Below are 20014 nucleotides of genomic sequence, written 5' to 3'. Positions count from 1 at the left end.
AAAAGTAATGCGTTATTTAATTGAAAAGTAATCTGATTACGTAACTCAGGTTACTTGTAATGAGTTATCCCCGACACTGTCCTTACATAGTTTTTGGTAAACATATACACACATACATATACAGTACATACATGCATAAACAGCACATCTGTGTACTGACATTTAATTGCTGTGCACATTCTGAACGCCACTGTCTCATCATCATATCCAACCCCTTCCTTATAGTTGCTGAATAGGCCTACATTAAAATGTTATTTTGAATAGTATCTGAGGGATCCATTGGGTTTATATGGTGGAAATATAACAATTGCAGCCTCTTGAGGGCAGCAGAGGAAACATATAACACACTGTCCTGTGTTGCGTCCCACGATGTGAAGAGCTGAGTTAGGATTGAGTTTCACATCAAGCACAACTTGCTTGTAAATATATCAGATAAAGGCATCAGGTCAAACCTGTGCAAACTATTGAAGAAATCAAACTAATGCCTCTGTCTATTTCAGAAACAATATGATGATTATAGGCATCAAAGGCATTTTGTCCACATACTAAAACAATATACAAAACAAAATGCTTTGAGACACACAAAACAAAATGCTAATACATTATTAGAGAATAATATTTCAAAAGAAGAGAAATGCAAACCTGGTGGCCATGACAAAAGAGGACAATAACATCAACACTAAAGAACATTTAAATAACAAAACAAATTTGTGTACTTTTTGCCTTTTCTGTCTCATTGTTATTATTTTATCAAACGTTTTTTAATTGTGTGTAAATATGTAATTTAATGTCAGCAATGCTTTGGCAATGTAAAGTTTTTACCATTAAAATAAAGCCACTCAAATCTTGAATCTATCTACATTTTAATAATGTAAAGAATAGATGTATACAGCAAAACAAATGTAATATGTGTGCCAAACAAGCAACATGCAACTGAACCTACATGCTGATACTGTATGATTATATAAATGAAGTTTGAAGGGCAAATTCATTGCAAGACTGCGAGCTTTTGCTTTCTCTCTCTTTAGATGAATAAACAAAACTACATGAACCCTAGTTTCTCCTCCCATCAGTCTCTTTCTCCTCCCATCAGTCTCTTCCTCCACCCATCAGTTCATCAGAGAATATCAGCCTCAGTCTCTCAGAGATTGTTCAGTCTATCAGGATGAAAACAAGAGAGAGGAACTGTGAGGAAGATCTTTCTGGACTGAGATCAGATATGAAAAAGAAACAGGTAATATCTTGTTGTAGAAGATTAATATGTTAATTCATTTTTGAAAACCATTTTTACAAGCCAGGCTTTTAAATTCAATTATCTCTCTTTCTTTTTCTTCTGTAGGTCAGAATGAGGATGTCACTGGAAGTTCTGCGTTCTTGTCCTGCTGTTCCAGAGATAATAAACTAAAGTCAAGACACAAGTGTGTATTAAAGACTCAGTGACAGCAGGAATATATGAGACATCATTCAGAGAAATGTTTCAGTTGAGGATCAGGATCCAGAACACAGTGTTTTCTCAGAGGAGTTTAAGAAAGAAACTTCACTCAGATACTCATGTAAGTCTGAGAACATTTACTCATTTACTGCTGTTCATTTCACTAATACTGGATCAGACGTCACATCAGACAGAAGGACGAGTACAGCATCCTGCTGAAAAGACAGCTTATTTTTATTATTATACGTCAAACTAGATGCACACTATTTTATTGTGTTAAAACATGAAAACATTTAAGTTAAAACATGTTATTGGTTTACTATGGTAAAAAAAAACAAAAAACAAAAAAACCTGCTAATGTTTTTAAACATCATATTATATGTAATTTAATAGTGAAGTAAATGTATGGTTTTGGCAAGTAAAAACTATGAATTACCAGATAATTTAGGCAGTAAAAACGTTACACATATATGATTACAATTTTTATAAATAATTCTTATCAGTAATGTACATTGGTGTGTTTTAAGTGATAATTTATGTAAATTACAGTTTTTCTCGATTGCTTAAACACTATAACCAGGCTTTTGAACTAAAATTTCAAAACCATAACGCCATTTATCAAAAAGCACACCCATTTCACTAAACTATAAACACTATTCCCTGTTTTGACACATGAGTCAGATTTGTTGAACTGTCACTGCAAAACTCTACACACAAATCCCTTCATTTCTCATTGCTTAGACCATGTTGTCATTTAGAAAGCACTAGCATTCAAAATTGTTCACTCAAGTCAGCACAGCTTCAGCTCAGTTAGCACACAATTACCCAAGTGGAAACACTAAGAGTCAAAATTTAACACACATCAATCAGAACCGTCAATAGATATATAAAAGGGCCCAAATCAGATTATTGCATTTTGGAACAATGGATCCAGAAAGACATGAAGGAAGAGGGATAAGAATGAGGAGGAGGAAGGGCAAGGACAAGAAGACAAGCAGTCTCAGATGAAATTCAAGCCACTCTAGTTGCCCATGTCTTTATCAATGGTATGACTATGAGGGAGGCTGGGCTACGAGTAAGGCCAAATTTGAGTCGCTTTACCGTCGCCTCGAGAACCTTCAGGGAGGTGTGGTGGCAAACAAAATTCTATCACTGAATAAGAGACAAACATTTCCAATAGTCTTTGATGAGGTGTATTTTCTTGCAAGAAAAGGCCAGCAGTCGTACAGTCAGACAGTGTGGCTGCAGAGTGTGACAGTGAAGGGAGGGCTTCCTTTCTCCTTTATAGTCTTGACTCCCAGAATGTTATCTTTCTAGGTATTTCAACCATATGTGGAACATTCTTAGACGTGTTCATCATATTGTCTCCTTGAGTGGAGGCCCTCCTGTTACGTCCCAACACTCTTTACCATTCCAATACAATTCGAATTCCATATTAGAATATGGTTTGTGTGTGTGTTCTTTTACTGTCATATGTTGGTCACACACATCTTACTGTAAGTAAATATTTAAAAAAAAATAGAGGAGAGAGTAAAAAAAAAAAAAGAGTTAAAAAAAAAAAGTAAAACAGGAAAAAAAAATGTTTGTGTGTGTGTGTTTTCTGTGTATGAATAAAAATGTGCCAATGTATCCACTGGTTGTGTCTTTTGTGTTCATCATGTGAAAAGGTTTGTGAGGGGGGAACCACAAGCAACATAACTTACCAGTTTTGGAAATGTTGTTTTGAATTTATTGCACCAGTGTCTTAGACTATGTTGTAGTGTGTGTGATTTTGAGGGCTTGTGTGTCCTGTCTGAGGGCAAAGTTGGGTTTTTCAGCAAGAGTGAATGGTTTTGAGTGTAGAGCTTCATTTTGACCTGAAAATAGGATGTTTGGGGAATTGGGTGAGACGTTATGGATTTGTGTTTATAGTTTTGAGAATACGAGGCATAGTTTCAAGAAATGTGTTTAAGCAATCAAGAAAAACTGTAATAAATGTTTATTGCATTATTTTAGTGTTGTGTGTTACCCTGATGGTGTTTTTTTTAATTTTATTATGGTGGATATTGGTACATATTAAAGGAAAGGCAAATTTTGAAAGTTAAAGTAGGCATATTAACATTTTATCACTTGAAATATAAAGTTGGCACACTGTTAAACTGGAACTAAACTGGAAGATTTTTTTTATAGTCTATTCTAACGAATGAAAATGATAAATAAAATGCTTTTAAAATAAAATAAATGATAACGATAAAATAAAAAAGCTTTTGTCAAATATTTTATTGATGAATTAAAGTGCATATATGACTGACAGATGATTAGAGATTCAATTACTAAGATCAGAAATATTATGATATTAATAATGGTGAAAATTCAGCAGAAGATCAGGAGTCTTGATTATAGCCTACCGAAGTAAATTTAAGATGAACGAATATCTGCGCATGTCTGATCATTCACGTGATTTCTGTTGATGTCACTTACGTCTGATGTCATAACGCAGAACGCTTGGCGTACGGAAGCTGAAGAGCAACGATACTTTCTGGTGAAAAAGTAGTATTTCACCCTAATTAAAAAAGTATTTTATGCATTATAGTCAAATAAAATATATTTTGATAATATTGGTCCACTATGATAATCAGGTTTGTTTGCTGAATGCAGAATGAAACACTATTTGGATGAAGGCCTGATGTAGCATTAGCTTGTTGCTCGTGTTCGTGTTTATCCTGCTGTGTTCTGGTGGTCAGATGCTTTATTTAAACAATTTAAAGGGAATTAAAAGGGAATTTTTAGTGGTTTTAAAACATTAAACATGAATTGGTTAATTAATGATTATAAAGTTTATATGCATAGTTTATCTGCTGTAATTATAATTTTGATTAAGAGCAGTTAGCATTAGCACATTTATTTTTGTATTTTTTGGTAAGTTACAGGTAGTTTTAGTTGATAGTGGTTTTATTTGTACACTGTAAAAAAATTGCTGTAGTTATGCAGCTGTTTGCCAGTAACTTACTGTAGATTTAAATTTATGTTATTTACTGGCAACAGTTTGTTCAAAGTTAAATGAACATTAAACATTAACAAGTCTTTGTCTTTACAGAATAAAATTATAAAATAACAATCTAATGCAAAGCATTCTGGGAACCAGAAATCTTCATCAACCTTTTTCTGTTTTTTTCCTTCAGATTTTGGTTCCCAGAATGCTTTGCATGAGGCTGTTATTTTAGTTTTATTCTGTAAATATAAAGACTTGTTAATGTTTAATGTTCATTTAATTTTGAACAAATTGTTGCCAGTAAATAACATCAATTTAAATCTACAGTAAGTTACTGGCAAGTAGCTGCCAGTAATACTGTAATTTCTACAGTTTTTTCTAACAGTGTAGTGAATTCAAGGTTTTACCAATAGGATAAGAAGGGTAAAGTTGTCCCCTTAAAAACATTTACTGCCAGTTTGTAACATATTTAGAGATGAATTGAGAGACATCAGTGAGCAGTAATGAAACTAAGTATGGGAGGGACACACTATCCTATCTTACCATCTTACCTTTATTATGTGTGTTATGTGGGAATCAAACTCATGACTTTAGTGTTTGTACCGTACTATTCAAGTTGAACTAAAGGAAGTTAAATAAACTTGTTTTTTCTGTTTCTGCAGTTGTGGCTTCATCTGTGTGTTTGCGGTGCTGATCAACAAAGGTGAGCACCTAAACAAACTACAGTTAAAAGTTAAATGAACTGACTGTTAAAGTACATTCACAATTTAAGTTTCTTTCATTTCAGTGTCTCTGCAGGAAACAGTAGAGGCTGTTATTGGTGGTTCTGTTCTCCTGCCGTGTTCTTCCGCTGAACATGATCATAAACTTCAAGATATTAATGTGTTTTGGAGACACAACAGCAGCAAGATTGTGTGTGATATAATTCCCAGCAATCATTCACTAGAGAAACAGGATCCAGAGTACAAGAACAGAACTGAAACTTTCCCACAGGAGTATGAGAGAGGAAACTTCTCCATCAAACTCAACAAACTTATTTCTGCGGATGGAGGAAAATACATTTGCCTCATTTCACACTCATCTGAACATCCTACTGTAAAGCTGATCATTATGGGTGTGTGAAAATAGTAGATTAGGGCATGAAGTTTTTAATTGAAGTAAAGTTGTTAGCTTTAAAATCTAAATACTGCAAGAAGTTGATCCCTAATTTGATGTTCATTAGTGATTTTTCAGTCTGAATGCTGATGTTATCTTTATCACTGTGAGGTAAAGTTTCCTGTTATACTTTTTTTTTTTTTTTGCAGAATCAACAGCAGGAAAAGGAACCATATCGACAGAACCAGACAGTGTGGAAACATCATCGCCTCTGCTCGTGGTTGGCATTGCATCTGGAATTATAGTTATAGTTATAGTTATAGTTATAGTCATTGTTTACTTGAGAAAAAAATCCTCAATCTGTCGTAAGGCAGACAGACACGACATGGGTTCAGACGCTCAGGTGAGGTTGAACACATGAATCAGTAATAGCTGATAATAATGATAAAGCATATGTGACACAACTGTATAACTGTAACAGCAGCAACTGCATGAGCTTTAGCACTAAACACAGAGTCAGTGGAGGAGGTTGTGCTTCCAGTTTTGCTGCCACAACTTTAGATAGAAAAAGTAAGAAATAATCATAAAAGTGTGTAAAGGATTTGTTTGAATAACAGAGAACAGAATATAAACCGGAAGATTGAGTGAGTGTGTGTTGCTGTATTTCCTGCTGATCACATTAAGCCTATAACAGTTTTATTGTACAGATGTTAGGATGATTTTGTGGGAAACAGCATTCTTCCTTTCATTCATCTGTGCGCGTTTGTGTCATATCTGTAAGTATAGGACAGAAGGTTAGGCTAGCACTATATACAGTAGAAGTTGTTTAAAGCTACAAATGGTGGCAAAGCCTCTACGATCTTCTTAAGCTTACTATTCTTTTGGGAAACGCAGACAAGATTCACAAAACAATGTTAATGTTGGTAACACTGCCCAGTCTAAACAACAGCAGAATATAAGTTACTGACCTGATCATAAGACATATTTTCTTAAATATCTGTCTTAAGTTATTTATTAATTTATTTGTTAGGAGTGAGAGAGTTTAATGTTGTTAATGTTGTTGAGTTAAAGACGATCACCTGTAACCTTGGGATCAGAATGTAGGAACATTTCCTGCACGTAAGAAAAAACAATCATGTTTTTGTAGATCATAAATATGAGATTAAAAAGTTGAAATTATGACATAAAATGTTAATTATGCAATAAGTCAGAATTATGAGAAGAAAGTTGAAATTATGACTTTAAAAATTTAAATAATCATATTAAAAAAATCTGAATGGACAAAGTCCTATTAATGATAAAGGGTTAGGGATCAAAAGTGCTGCACCTCAAACCATCAGATTAATCTGCAGAAAAGTGAAGCGACTCACAACTCTAGTATTCACCAGAACTTAATGTTCCTCCACAAGTATTTTATTCTGCAACTGCTAAAGGACCAAACGTTACATATTCTCGCCTTAATGAATATATTTAGATTTTGTACGTTTTATGATTATGTAAACATTTATTTAGAAAATATTGCTTTACTTGCAGGAATGAAGTGTTTAACATATTCTCATGTATAAACAGGAAACAAGGAGCATAGATTCATTGTATTTGCATGATCTCACGATGTTCAAGACCCAATAAATTGTTTTGATGAAAACAATGCATCTGTCAGAATTGTTTGGATATTTACTATCTTATACTTTCTACTAAAACCAAATGTTTTGCATTTACACTTATACATTTGGATGGCGCTTTTATCCAAAAGTGTGAAAGCAGAAATGTGTTTTCTGTTTAAAACAGAAAAACAAACAGCACATCAGTGGTATATGAGTTTAATTTGGTTCACACATTTGGATAAAACTCAGTGTCTGAACGCCAGTGTCTCCTCTTCACAACTAACCCCTTCCTGATGCTTGGTGTGTTTTGGGCAGTTCACTGGGACTCTTTGAGGGACCTGTAAGGGTTTGAATGTTCTCTAAGGGCCAGCTGTATCTCAGCACCAGAACATCACAATACACACATGGGATTGGGCTTTTCTCATGTGTGTGTGTATGACAAACATCCTGATGCTCAGAGTTTCCACATCAACATCACTCCTTATGAGTAAATGTAACACACATCATATACTGGCCTCAGGTCACAGCTCTACGAAATATTGATGACCAATCAAACTGAATGCCTCTGTGTGATTCAGAAACAGTATGAAGATTAGGCATCAAAGTATTTTAATATACTGCAAAACACAATACAAAATGCAATAATACATACAATACAAAGGTCAAAAAGAAGGAAATACAAAACTGTCTGTCAGGTTTGTGAGTTCCTGTCATGATAAAAGTAACCAGTGAAATATGACAGTAATATCAACCCTGAATAACATTTATAAAATAAAGCAAATCATTGTGCACCTTTTTTGCCTGTTCTGTCTCAATATTTTATCAAACTTTTTTATTGTTTTTATATTTGCATAAATATGTCTCTGTCAGTTTCTCTGTACATCAGAATGAAGTATCATATCATGTAACTGCTAATAATAAACAAAATCAAGACATGACGTGTATATGGGACACACTGTACCTGCGCACTCACACACACATCTAGTCTGACAATCCTGAATCTCTGAATCTCTGAATCTCTCCTCCCATCAGAGAATACAGTCTCTTATTGTACAGTCTTACTTTTGAGCTCATTTGAAAGGCAAATTCATGAAAAGGTCAGGCTGTATTTCCCTGTTCTTTTCAATTCTCTCTTGTTTATTGTTCTGCAATCTTGTCCTGCTGTTACAGTGATGATAAACTAAAGACATAATAATGTATTAATATTAATAATAGGATATCACTGGCGTTTAGAGCGCATTTAAAAGCATCCACAGTCCTTAGATGGTCAGGAGAGCGTTGCACAGTCTGGGAGTGGCTGAACAGAAAGCCCGATCTCCCATATGGTGTTAAAGACACCGTGTGTGAGTGAGACAGGGAGCCAGTGATTTGAGGATGAGGATGATATGGTCGTATTTGCACACTCTCATCAGGATCCGCAGCACTGTTCTTTATTAAGACTCAATGGCAGAGGGAATATAAGACATCATTCAGAGAAATGTTGAAGTGAAACAGGTGAAGTAAAGACTGCTACTGTTTATGACGTCCAGAATGTCCTTCACTATTCAAAAAATGTCCTCACTAGTAAAACCTGTTAAACACCAGCTAGTGAGCCGGATCTCACTATAGTTAAAGTAGCTTATAAACAGGACAGATCCTGTTTCTATTTAAATCTAATGATCACTATCTTTGAGAAAACATGATATCATTTATCAACAAGGACATCTCATCCCGTCTGTGTGGGAATCCAACTTTGACTTTCATCTGTGTGTTTGCAGTGCTGATAAACAAAGGTGAACATCTGAACAACTCATTTAATAGTCAAATTCAGGCCAGATGAAGTAATGTCAGTCTTGTGTTTGGACAGTTTGTGTTGTTTCAGTGTCTCTGCAGGAAACAGTAGAGGCTGTTATTGGTGCTTCTGTTCTCCTGCCGTGTTCTTCCACTGAACATGATCTGAAACTTCAAGACACTGATGTACACTGGAGACACAATAATGACATGATTGTGTATAGTATAATTGAGGATAATTATTTAGTGTCAGGACCCGGAGAACAAGAACAGAACTGAAACTTTCCCTGATGAGTTTCTGAGAGAAATATCTTCTCACACACTCAACCTGATGTAGGAAAATACACTTGTTTATTCACAAACCCTTATTCTGACTGCATACAGCTGATCATCAATGGTGTGTAAAACAGGTTGATTAATGATGTTAATTTTTAAATGATTTTTTCAAATCTAAATACAATAAGTGTTTGACCAACTAGTGATCCTCCAGTCTGAATGCTGTTGTATGTAAATGATAGGAACATTATAGGAAACAGGAAACAAATCCACTAAAAACTAAGCAGAAGATACAGGAGAAGCAGACAGTGTAAATATAATGACCTTTAATATTTGTGTTGCATCGGCTGTATTATCCACAGTGCTTATGGTTTGTTTCATTATATTTCTCTTGAATAAAAAAAATAATTTAAGCTGACTCATTCTGAATAAGCAACATGATCTAACATGATAAGCAACAAGTTTTTTTATTGTGATATAAGATTCAAACACTGAATAAGGAACATGATTTTGCTGAATCTGAAGGAAATGAGTTTTTCAATAAGTTCATCTTTACCACAAGTGTTCTTTGTCACGCTGCGTTTGACAGTATTAAATGTATTTTGTATCATTTCATGTTAGTTCTGCACATCATTTACCAAACATGTTAATTCCTGATATCACGTCAATTAAAACAATGTATTTGTACACAGTGTGCAAAAGATAAAACATATAAAAACTGATACACAGCTCTATCACTAATGCTGGAAGATCATTTTATATTTATAATTTATATTTCTTAAGATTAAAACTGCACATCATTTAGACAAAAATTATTAATTCCTGACAGCACATCAAATTAATTTTTTTTTTTTTTGTCCCAAATCCCATTATAACTTTATTCATGTCTTACTGTACGTCACTCACTCCAGGATACTTCTTTCTTGTGTGCTGAATATTGCAAAATTTTGACACGTAACTTTTCATGGACAATGATAACTGCTTAATCAGAAGAGGAACAGAGTGAACTGAGCAAATGATCATAATGTCCAGAGACATGGTGTTGGGCTCTTTACAGTAACTGGGGCTCTTTGAGGGCCCAATGAGGCTCTTGATGTATTTCAGTACAGAAATCTGTGGAGAAATAGGACTGGACTCTTCTTAATTGTGGCAATGTTCATAACTACAGTATCCTGGAGCCACAGCAACACTATTCTGATAAATCATCAAACAATGGCATCAGGTGATACACTTCTGCAAACTAAAAGAGACAAAGACAATCTGAACGTATCGAACCAGACTGACCAGAACAGGCTTTAATAAGCATTCATAACACAAAAACACAATACAACAATGCGGTAATACATACAAATACTCTGCTTTTGCACACACACACACACACACACACACACACACACACACACACACACACACACACACACACACACACACACACACACACACACACACACACACACACAAACGTTACTACCAACATGTTACTGGATTATTATAATCAATGTCACATTGAATGTTTGGAAATGTAAACTATTTCCTTCTGTGTCTTAAAACTATATTATTTGGTACTAACATGCCTAAAACTTTTTCACAGTACTGTATATTTACATGAAGTGAGCATGATGGAAGCAAGATAGATTTATTTAGATTAAATTATTAAAATTTTGAATAATATCTTAAAAGTGCTTTAAGTGTACCTTAAAAATGTTTCTATTTGTTTACTGTGTAATGAAGCGTCATCGGAGTGAGAATCAATCTGCAGTTTATTGATCAGATTCACAAGCAGTAAAAGGTACAATTGCGACAGAATAAACAGGAACAGGCCGAGGTCAGGTCAGGGCAAACAAACAGAGTCTAAGGCAAAGCTCAAGGCAGACAGCAGAGAATCAAGGTACGAAAAACAGTCCAAGTCAAATACGGGAAAAAATACTATAAACAGGAATAAACGCTCAGAAATGTAACATACTGCATACTGCAACACAATACATCCATTTATGAGCATGTTTTAATATCACATCTGTGTGTTTACTCTTTTAAATAAAAAGATTTTATAGCAAGGCTTTTTTTAGTAATTACAAAAAATACCCAAATTGAAATGACTTTATAAAGGGGATTTTAACTAGACATTGATGTGAGCTGGAGACAGTGAATATTGTGTGTGATATAATTCCCAGCAGAAAGTCAGAAACAGTGTTCAGACTATGAGAACAGAACTGAAAGTTTCCTGGTGATTTTCTGAGTGGAAACTTCTCCATCAAACTCACCAATCTTCAATACACTGATGTAGGAAAATACACCTAAAATCACAAACTCATCTGAACTTCAGACTGTACAGCTGATCATCAGTGATGTGTGAAATTGGGTAATTTGTGTGTTAAGTTTTTAATTCAAACAAAGTTGTGTTGTTACAGACATAGTTTAAATCTTCAGTATTCTCAGGTATATTCACAGCTTTGTGTTTCATTGTACGCAGACAATCCCTTTTTCATCAGTTGAAGTTTTTGGATATTTATTTGGGTGTTTATATTGGATATTTTAATAAAACTATTTTTTTCATAACCAAAAGTTTCTACTAGGAAAAACACCACAAGGATTCTCTGAAAATAATGTTTGAATTCCAAATAAATGTTTCCTCATCATAACCAACCTACACTTTGTAGACACTGAATATACAGTCTATTTAAAGGTTTATTATGAAAAGAATCAGAGTTGTTAAACTGGTTTAGATTGTGGAGAACTATCACTATCAGCCTATTGGAGACAGAAGAGGAAACTGCAGTATATTCTCTACAGAATATGATGTCTTGCTTTAGTTTGGCCATGAAGACATCGACCTTAACCTTTATTTTGTAGTATTTTTTAAAATAATTTTTTAATTATAAGAAAATTAACAAGTTTCAATGGTCAAGACAAACCAAACATGCAAGAATTAAAAATGTCAGTAAAACTTTGTAAAGACATTAAAGTCAAATCTGTTGGTGTGTTTTGAGGCAGTGCACTGGGACTCTCTGAGGGTCCATGAGGCTTTAACGGCCTCTAAGAGCCCCAGCCGGATCTCAGCACCAGAACAACATGGTTCATCTCTCCGTGTGTGTATATGACAAACTCCGTGTGTGTATATGACAAACTCCGTGTGTGTATATGGCGCTGAGAGTTTCCACATCAACACCACTCCTTACTAGTCAATGAAACACATCAAATAATGGCATCAGGTCAAACAGAAACAGTATGATGACAATAGGAATCAAAAGCATTTGTCCATATAGTAACACAATACAATCATACAATATATATATACAGTATGTCAAAATCAGGAGAAATATTTAATGTTATAACAATACATTAATATAAAGATGTATAAGCCAAACAAATATCAATAAATTCAAAAACTTCAACTTAAGTAAAACAAGCAACACACACACACACACACACACACACACACACACACACACACACACACACACACACACACACACACACACACACACACACACACACAACCAAACCTACATGCTTTTATGACTATAAACAAGGCTGATCCTGTCATCCCCATGCCGGCCCTCTTCACCATTCCTCCATTCCTCCATTCCTCCATGGCTCCTCCCTCCATCATCCCCGGCTGTGGACATGTCCAGAACATATGACCCACAGTGGCCTCTTCTCTGTGACATCTAGAACATGTCATATTTCTGGAAATATTCTTGCCAGTTTACTCCTAGAAAAGTGTAGCCTATGGATTATCTTAAATTGCAGAAATCCATTCCTGACACAGACAGATGTTTGTTAAAGTGAATTTTCCTAAATGCTGACTCTGAGAATACACTTCAATATAAAAGCCCAGGAACACACACAGGGAATATGTAACAAGCAGCTTGTTCGATCTCCACTGTTGATATGGATTGTTGAAGTCTGACTTTATCCTGTTCACTGATAAAGTGGCAAAAAAGTGTGCTGTGTTCTCACTGTCACATGACTCTGGTGTGTATTGCTCATCATAAAAAAATAAATAAACTGTTTGTTAATGCTTAACTGGTCTGTGGTTATTCCATGTGACGTCTACATTTCTGTTATATTTAATTTTTCTGTCTCAATTTGTGTGAATGCAACTTGCTAGCCTTTTTCTCCATACTTGAATTCTTGCTGTTTAGATCTCAGATATAACCTCTCCTCCGCCTTCATGGTTAAGATATCTCTGACTGTAATACTCCTCTCTCCTTATATAGGGCAGCGGTGGAGATCTAGAATGCTCTTGATCTATATCGTTTATCCTTGAGATAATCTGATTTTCCTTCATTCTTCACTCCATTCTTTTTTTCTGTCATGCCCGCACTATATGAAATGATTTTGTCTTCAACATCTCCCAGAAGTTACAGTGAGTCATACCCGGCGCGGTTTGTTTCAAGAAAGTAATATATCTGATTATATAGAATTCAACAAACTTCTAATTTGCCAGTAATCTAGAGTTGAATCTCCACACACACCCTGTGATGGTATGTTGATTTGAAAGCAGAGAGTGATCACTACATGGTCAGAAATGACTATAACTGTGTATTCACATAATCTGAGTAATGGTAACATTCTCTTGTCTGTAAAGATGAAGTCAATCCTTGAATAGATCTGATGAGCTGCAGAAAAATGCCTTGAAGTTTGGTTTCATATATTTCCATGCGTCAAACATACCGCAAGTTTGCAGAAGCTCATTGAAATATCGATCTGATTTAGTTCTGTTATATTCTTGCCATTTGCACAGTACTTTATTATTGTCATGGTTTGTTGTTGCATTAAGCGCATGTTGCATTTCGTTGTGAAAGGGGCAGAGAACAAAAACAGCCTTTATTAAATCCACACAGAAAACTCATGAGATTGCAGGAGGAAACCATAAACACAACCATGTTTAACACTTATGATACCAGACCAAAGAACTAGAGAAACACAGGCCTTAAATACATGAGGAGTGTAATCAATGTCAAACAGAACAAGTGTGGGAACTAATTAATAACCAGGGAAACTAACTAGGTTTCACAGTCAGGCAAACAAGGAAACCAAAACACCATGATAATAAAACAGAACACACATTTCAAATGTACAACAGAATGAGACATTAAAAAAGGAACATTGTTTGCTAGTCGGTCAGTGTGTTGCTGTCTTGACAATTCTGTACCACAATTCTTTCTTCATGATGTGTTTACTAGTGTTAAATCTATTTTGTTTTCTTTATGTGTCATTTCATAATTATGTTCGAATTAGAACTGCATTTCATTTACCAAGTCTGACTCATTACACATCAGTCTTTTTTTTTTTTTTACTCTGTATATAGAGATGAAACATGGTGCTAAAAGTTGAGATCTGCTATTCAAGTTGTTATAGACACTCCACAGAATGAGTAAATGGTGTCTTCAACTGCACAACGGTCAGAACTTTTTATTATTCACAAATTGTAAAATCCCACAGAAAGTTCCAGTAAGAACAAATGTACGATACATTCTGCACACCTGGAATGCCTGTACATTGTTTTATTTTTTGTTTGTTCAGTTCCTCCCCTACAGCAACAGTGTCGGCCCACATCCGGTACACGATTCCACACGGTTCAGATCTTTGTTGGTCCTGAAACAACATTCCAGTCAAACCAGAACCCCACACCGTACACAAACCATAGACTAGCCCTCAAATCAGTGGACAATTATTGGTTGATAAAGATGGTGTTCAAGCCCCAAACGTTAACCCAAGACTAAACCTAACAGTAGCCCTAAACTTAAACCTAAAATGTGATTGGTTGATAAGGATGTTTTTCCAGGACCAACAAGGATGTAAATGACCGCAAAAATATGTATGTGTATGTGTCCCTTTTAAACGTGGTGTGTGCGCGCACGCACGCTCTCTACGTAACGTAAGCTGTAACTCAGGAAGAAGAGAGAGGTGCGGACGAGGAGCACAGTGTGGTTCTCACGTGGTGTTTACAAAAGTTTGAAATATATATTGTAAAAAGGTGGATGCACTTTACGTTTTGGTTCTTTTAGTACCCTTTGGCAAGCGGAGCGAGGTATGTGTCTTTATTGTGTGTTTGCATGTTGTATTTTAAAGTAATATATAATTTCGTATGACACGTGTTATTTGTCGAGCTCTTTTGGTTCATTTCTCATGTATGTAATAATTTATTTGCCTTTTGGGTATCTGTAAATGTGTATTTGTTTAAGTAATCTGTCATTTGTACATACGTTTTTTATTTATGAGTATATTGTTTCTTTATGTAGTTTCACGGTGCTACAACACAACGTTTATCGAAGTCACGGTTAATGGCGCTCAAAGTGAGCGGAATAAAGAAGATTAAGCACCCGTCGAAACTCTCTGTCTCGTTTGTCGACGCCGAGGGGCTGCTACAGTGAAACTCGACGCTTATCGGGACTCTGCATCGCTTCGCTGCTGCCCTGTTCGAGAGAGTTCATCACAACGCCGCACGAGGATCAGCACGGCGCTGCGGACGTCTGCGCAGTCACAGCGGATCGTGACGTCATTATAACTGCTTAAAGGGAAAGATCGCAAGGTGGTAGCAAGGCACCGTTTAACATTACAGATGAGATTGAGACTGTGAGTTAAATCGTATTCCCACGTGAGCTGCATCCATTCATTGGAACTCTGTAAGTTGACATGTTCAAATGGAAAGGAGAATTTTTTTGAACTATTAAATTGAAGGATAAAACTACAAGAGACATTTAAATTGAATAAGTCAAATCACAAGAAAATATTCAAGTTTACTTGATTATTTAAAGACTATAAAAAACTTGTGTGTTAAATTTGAACGTTGATTGTTGAAGATTTATCTTGGACATTTAAAAGGTCATACACAAAGAGTATAGTTAACTTTATTACTGTTTGTAAACACTGAAATTTCTGATCTATTACAAGGGAAATATTTAAATGTTAAAAGTGTTTACAGTTATGCATTTGTGTTGATTCTCGTTGCTAATATTTTGAGTGCTTACATTTTAGAGGTCTGATGGAAATGGTATCACTTATAGCTTAAGTTGCCCAGTTTAAAGAAGCAAACAACTTTAAAGAGGCCATGGAAAACCCACCTGAAAAGGAAGTTGAATCAGTCGAGGAGATGCCACTTCCAGCTGAAGAAATAAGTAACCCACCAGTGCAACAGATCAGAGCAAGCTCACGTGAAAGAAGCTTAACAGAGAAAGGTCGCGAGATGCATGAGCTCGAAGCAAAGAAACAGGAAAGGTCCTTCCATAAGACATATGAGTCCTGGAAGCAGGCTGCAAGAGAGGCTAGATCAAATTTGAAAACATTCTGTACACGTGAAGACCTGGAGCAAATACAGCAGGACATTCAAGGCAGACATGATTCAGTCTATCAGCGTTATGAACCGATTCTGCGTAACCACACTACTACTCCAGACATTGTTAAACGTATGGATGCCTGCGCTGCACTAACTGCAGAGATCAATGATCTTGTCAGTAAACGACTGGAAACATTTAATGAAAGTTACAACGAAGAACTTGTGAAGGAAAGAGTAAGGCAGGTGCTGAATAAGGATGAATATGGATCCGTCTTTGGATGTACAGTAACAAACACAGTCGTTTCAGAGTCATCACTGGGATCCGATAACCAATCAAAGACTTCTAAAGTCTCAAGTAAGCGTGCTGATGCACAGGCAGAATTTGCAGCGAAACTAGAACAAGCTAAAGCTTTACAAGAAATTCACAATCAACAAGCTAAGCTTGATAAGATGGAGCATGACTGGAAGCTTTGTGAATCGAGAATGTTAGCGGAGATAAAGCAGAAGGAGGCTGAAATGCAGTTAAGGCTAGTTGAGGAAAAGAAGCGGCTACAACAGCTACAAGTTGACAAAGAAGTTAAAGTAGCAGCAGCTCGTGTCAAAGTGTATAACGATTTGGAAGGCAACCTTCATTGCTGTGAAGATGACGAAGGCCCTAGCATTCACACTGGCTGCCAAAGGACAGAGCTTACATCTCAACTGAACCCGGAAGCACAGTTGTTCCTACCTCAGCAAGCATCATGTGAAGGATATAAAGTTACAACACCTCAGGAAACTGCAAATCTAGCTCAAGCAATAGCAAACTCACTAAGCACACATCGGCTGCCAGTTCCAGAACCCACTGTCTTTGTTGGTGACCCTTTAAAATTCATAGATTGGAAGATGTCATTCATGGCCCTCATTGATCGAAAACCTCTTCCTTCTGGTGAAAAAATGTTCTATCTGAAGAATTACCTTGCTGGGGAAGCTCGCAAAGCGGTGGAGGGATATTTCTACAGAAATTCTGAGGATGCGTATCAAGGTGCCTGGAAAGTGTTACAGGAAAGGTACGGGAACTCGTTCGTCATCCAAAGAGCGTTTCGAGACAAGCTGATGAGATGGCCCAAAATTGGAGCAAATGACCCACTGGCATTACGAGATTTCACAGATTTCCTACAAGGTTGTGTCGAGGCAATTCCTCACGTAAAAGGATTAGCCATCCTAAATGATTCTGAAGAAAACCACAAGCTGTTAAAGAAACTCCCCGAATGGATTGTGAGAAAGTGGAACCGAATCGTGGTGGAAGAGCTAGACACATCAGGTGACTATCCAAGTTTCAAATGCTTCACAGAATTTCTGCAAAAGGAAGCAAAAATAGCTTGTAACCCTATAACCTCTGCGCTATTTGTGAATCAAAGGAACACAGATGAAAGGTTCCCCAAACGTGCTAAGGCTCTCAGTACAAAGGTTCAGGTGAACGACTTAAGCTCAAAAAGACCAGAGACGTACATCTCTAAGCCAAAGACATCGTGCCTTTTCTGCAAGGATGAAAAACATCACATTGCTCAATGCTCTACATTTGCTGGAAAGACTATTGAAGAAAAGAAAGCCTTCATTCATGAAACCCACCTCTGTTTCGGATGTCTCAGAAAGGGACACATGAGTAAAGACTGTAGAAGAAGACATACATGTGGTACGTGTGGTCGAAGTCATCCTACCTGCTTACATGAAGAAAGGGATAAAGCTCTTTCAAAGGACCCTAAAGGGGCATCTACGAATGTTCAAGCAAATGAGGAACTTCATAAAGTCATGACCCACGCACTCACTCAATGTTCTCCTGCTACTTCCAGCATTGTGCCAGTTTTCATCTCTACAGTGGACGAACCCCAAAGAGAAGTACTAACTTATGCTCTACTTGACACCCAGAGCGACTCAAGTTTCATCTTGGAAGATCTTCTTGAAAGTTTGAATGTTGTCTCACAACCTGTGCAATTGAGGCTCAGCACCATGACAGCTGCTGACACGATCACTGCCAGTAAGAGAGTCTGTGGACTTAAAGTAAGAGGACTACAATCTGCAAGTTCTATACCACTACAGCAAGCATACAAAAGAGACTTCATTCCAGTGGACAAGTCGTATATTCCCACCAAGCACACAGCGCTTCAGTGGAGTCACCTCAGACACTTAGCAAGTCAGCTATCACCACTTTTGAACTGTGAAGTCGGACTTTTAATTGGATTTGACTGCCCATCTGCTCTAGCTCCCTTGGAAGCCATTATAGGTGGTGAAAATGAGCCTTTCGCGCAAAGAACTGTGCTTGGGTGGAGTATTATAGGCCTGTCTAATCCACACCTTGACCGACAAGGAAATCAGAGTTTTGTCCACCGTGTTGCAGTAAAGGAAATACCTGTCCCATCGCCCAATGATATCCTGAAAATTCTTGAGTCAGATTTCAATGAGAAAGCTTATGAGGATAAATGTGTGTCACAAGAGGATGTTCGTTTCATACAGCACCTCAGTGCCAATATTCATCAGAAGGATAATGGACATTACGAGCTTCCTCTCCCATTTAAGTGCAGCAGCCGACCCTCACTACCCAACAACAAAGGGCTAGTAACTGCTCGACTACAACACCTAAAGAAACGGCTCAAGTCCAATAAACAGTATTATGATCACTACAAGGCTTTCATGGAAGAGATGATTATCAAGGGTGATGCAGAACAAGCTCCAGCTATATTAAGTGGAGAGACAGTGTGGTACATCCCACACCATGGGGTGTACCACCCTCAGAAACCAAACAAGCTGAGGGTGGTATTCGATTGTTCAGCAAAGTTTCGTGGTATATCTCTAAATGACACACTTCTGACTGGGCCTGATCTAACCAATTCCTTGGTGGGAGTGCTGTGCCGTTTTAGAAAGGAGCCAGTAGCAGTTACCTGTGACATAGAGAAGATGTTTCACCAGTTTCTCGTCCCACCTGATGAACGCAATTACCTGAGATTCTTATGGTGGGAGGGTGGAGACTTGGAGAAAGAGCCTCAAGAATATCGCATGGCAGTCCACCTCTTTGGTGCCACGTCTTCACCTGGGTGTGCCAATTTTGGCCTAAAGTACCTGGCACAGCAGCACAAGGTTAACTATCCTTCAGCCTCAGCATTCATTGAGAAGAACTTTTATGTGGATGATGGGTTAATCAGTGTTCCCTCAACCAGTGAAGCCAAAGAACTAATAATGCAAGCTCAAAGAGTGTGTAAACATGGAGGTTTACGGCTTCACAAATTTAACTCAAATAAGGAAGACGTTCTGAGTTGTTTAAACCCGTCAGAAAAGGCAACTACATCAAAGCCTCTTGACTTTAATCTTGAAGCAGCACCAGCTGGACGCGTACTCGGCATTCAATGGTCAACAAAGGATGACACGTTCAGTTTCAGCATTGACCTTAAGGATCAACCATTGACTCGCCGTGGTATTCTGTCTGTTATAGCCTCTCTATATGACCCTCTTGGGTTTGTCGCCCCATTTATTCTACAGGGAAAGTGTATCCTACAAGAACTGTGTCGTAGAGGTACTGAATGGGACAACGAACTTCCTGATGACTTGCGTTC

The 20014-nt window shown here is 36.9% G+C and overlaps 2 protein-coding genes across 2 annotated transcripts in view; both read left to right on the top strand.

Annotated features, from left to right (window-relative positions):
* LOC307169592 (sodium channel regulatory subunit beta-4-like) overlaps positions 1 to 6820 on the top strand; it is a gene marked incomplete at its 5' end in the record, with an annotated part of 199970 nt that extends 193150 nt beyond the window's left edge. The window contains one exon of the mRNA XM_079890326.1: positions 5708 to 6820. Within this exon, the coding sequence (XP_079746452.1) occupies positions 5708 to 5919 (212 nt within the window). The 3' untranslated portion in view covers positions 5920 to 6820. The remainder of the gene's footprint in view (positions 1 to 5707) is intronic.
* Positions 1 to 20014, top strand: part of LOC307169381 (uncharacterized protein) — a 301523-nt gene that overhangs the window by 75909 nt on the left and 205600 nt on the right. Inside the window, exon 5 of the mRNA XM_079889997.1 lies at positions 6818 to 6939. The gene's annotated coding sequence lies outside the window, so the exon portion shown is untranslated. The remainder of the gene's footprint in view (positions 1 to 6817; positions 6940 to 20014) is intronic.

The sequence above is a fragment of the Squalius cephalus genome (genome assembly GCF_949319135.1).
Source record: "Squalius cephalus genome assembly, chromosome: 13".
Lineage (NCBI taxonomy): Eukaryota > Metazoa > Chordata > Actinopteri > Cypriniformes > Leuciscidae > Squalius > Squalius cephalus.
This window is presented reverse-complemented; position numbering and strand designations above follow the sequence as displayed.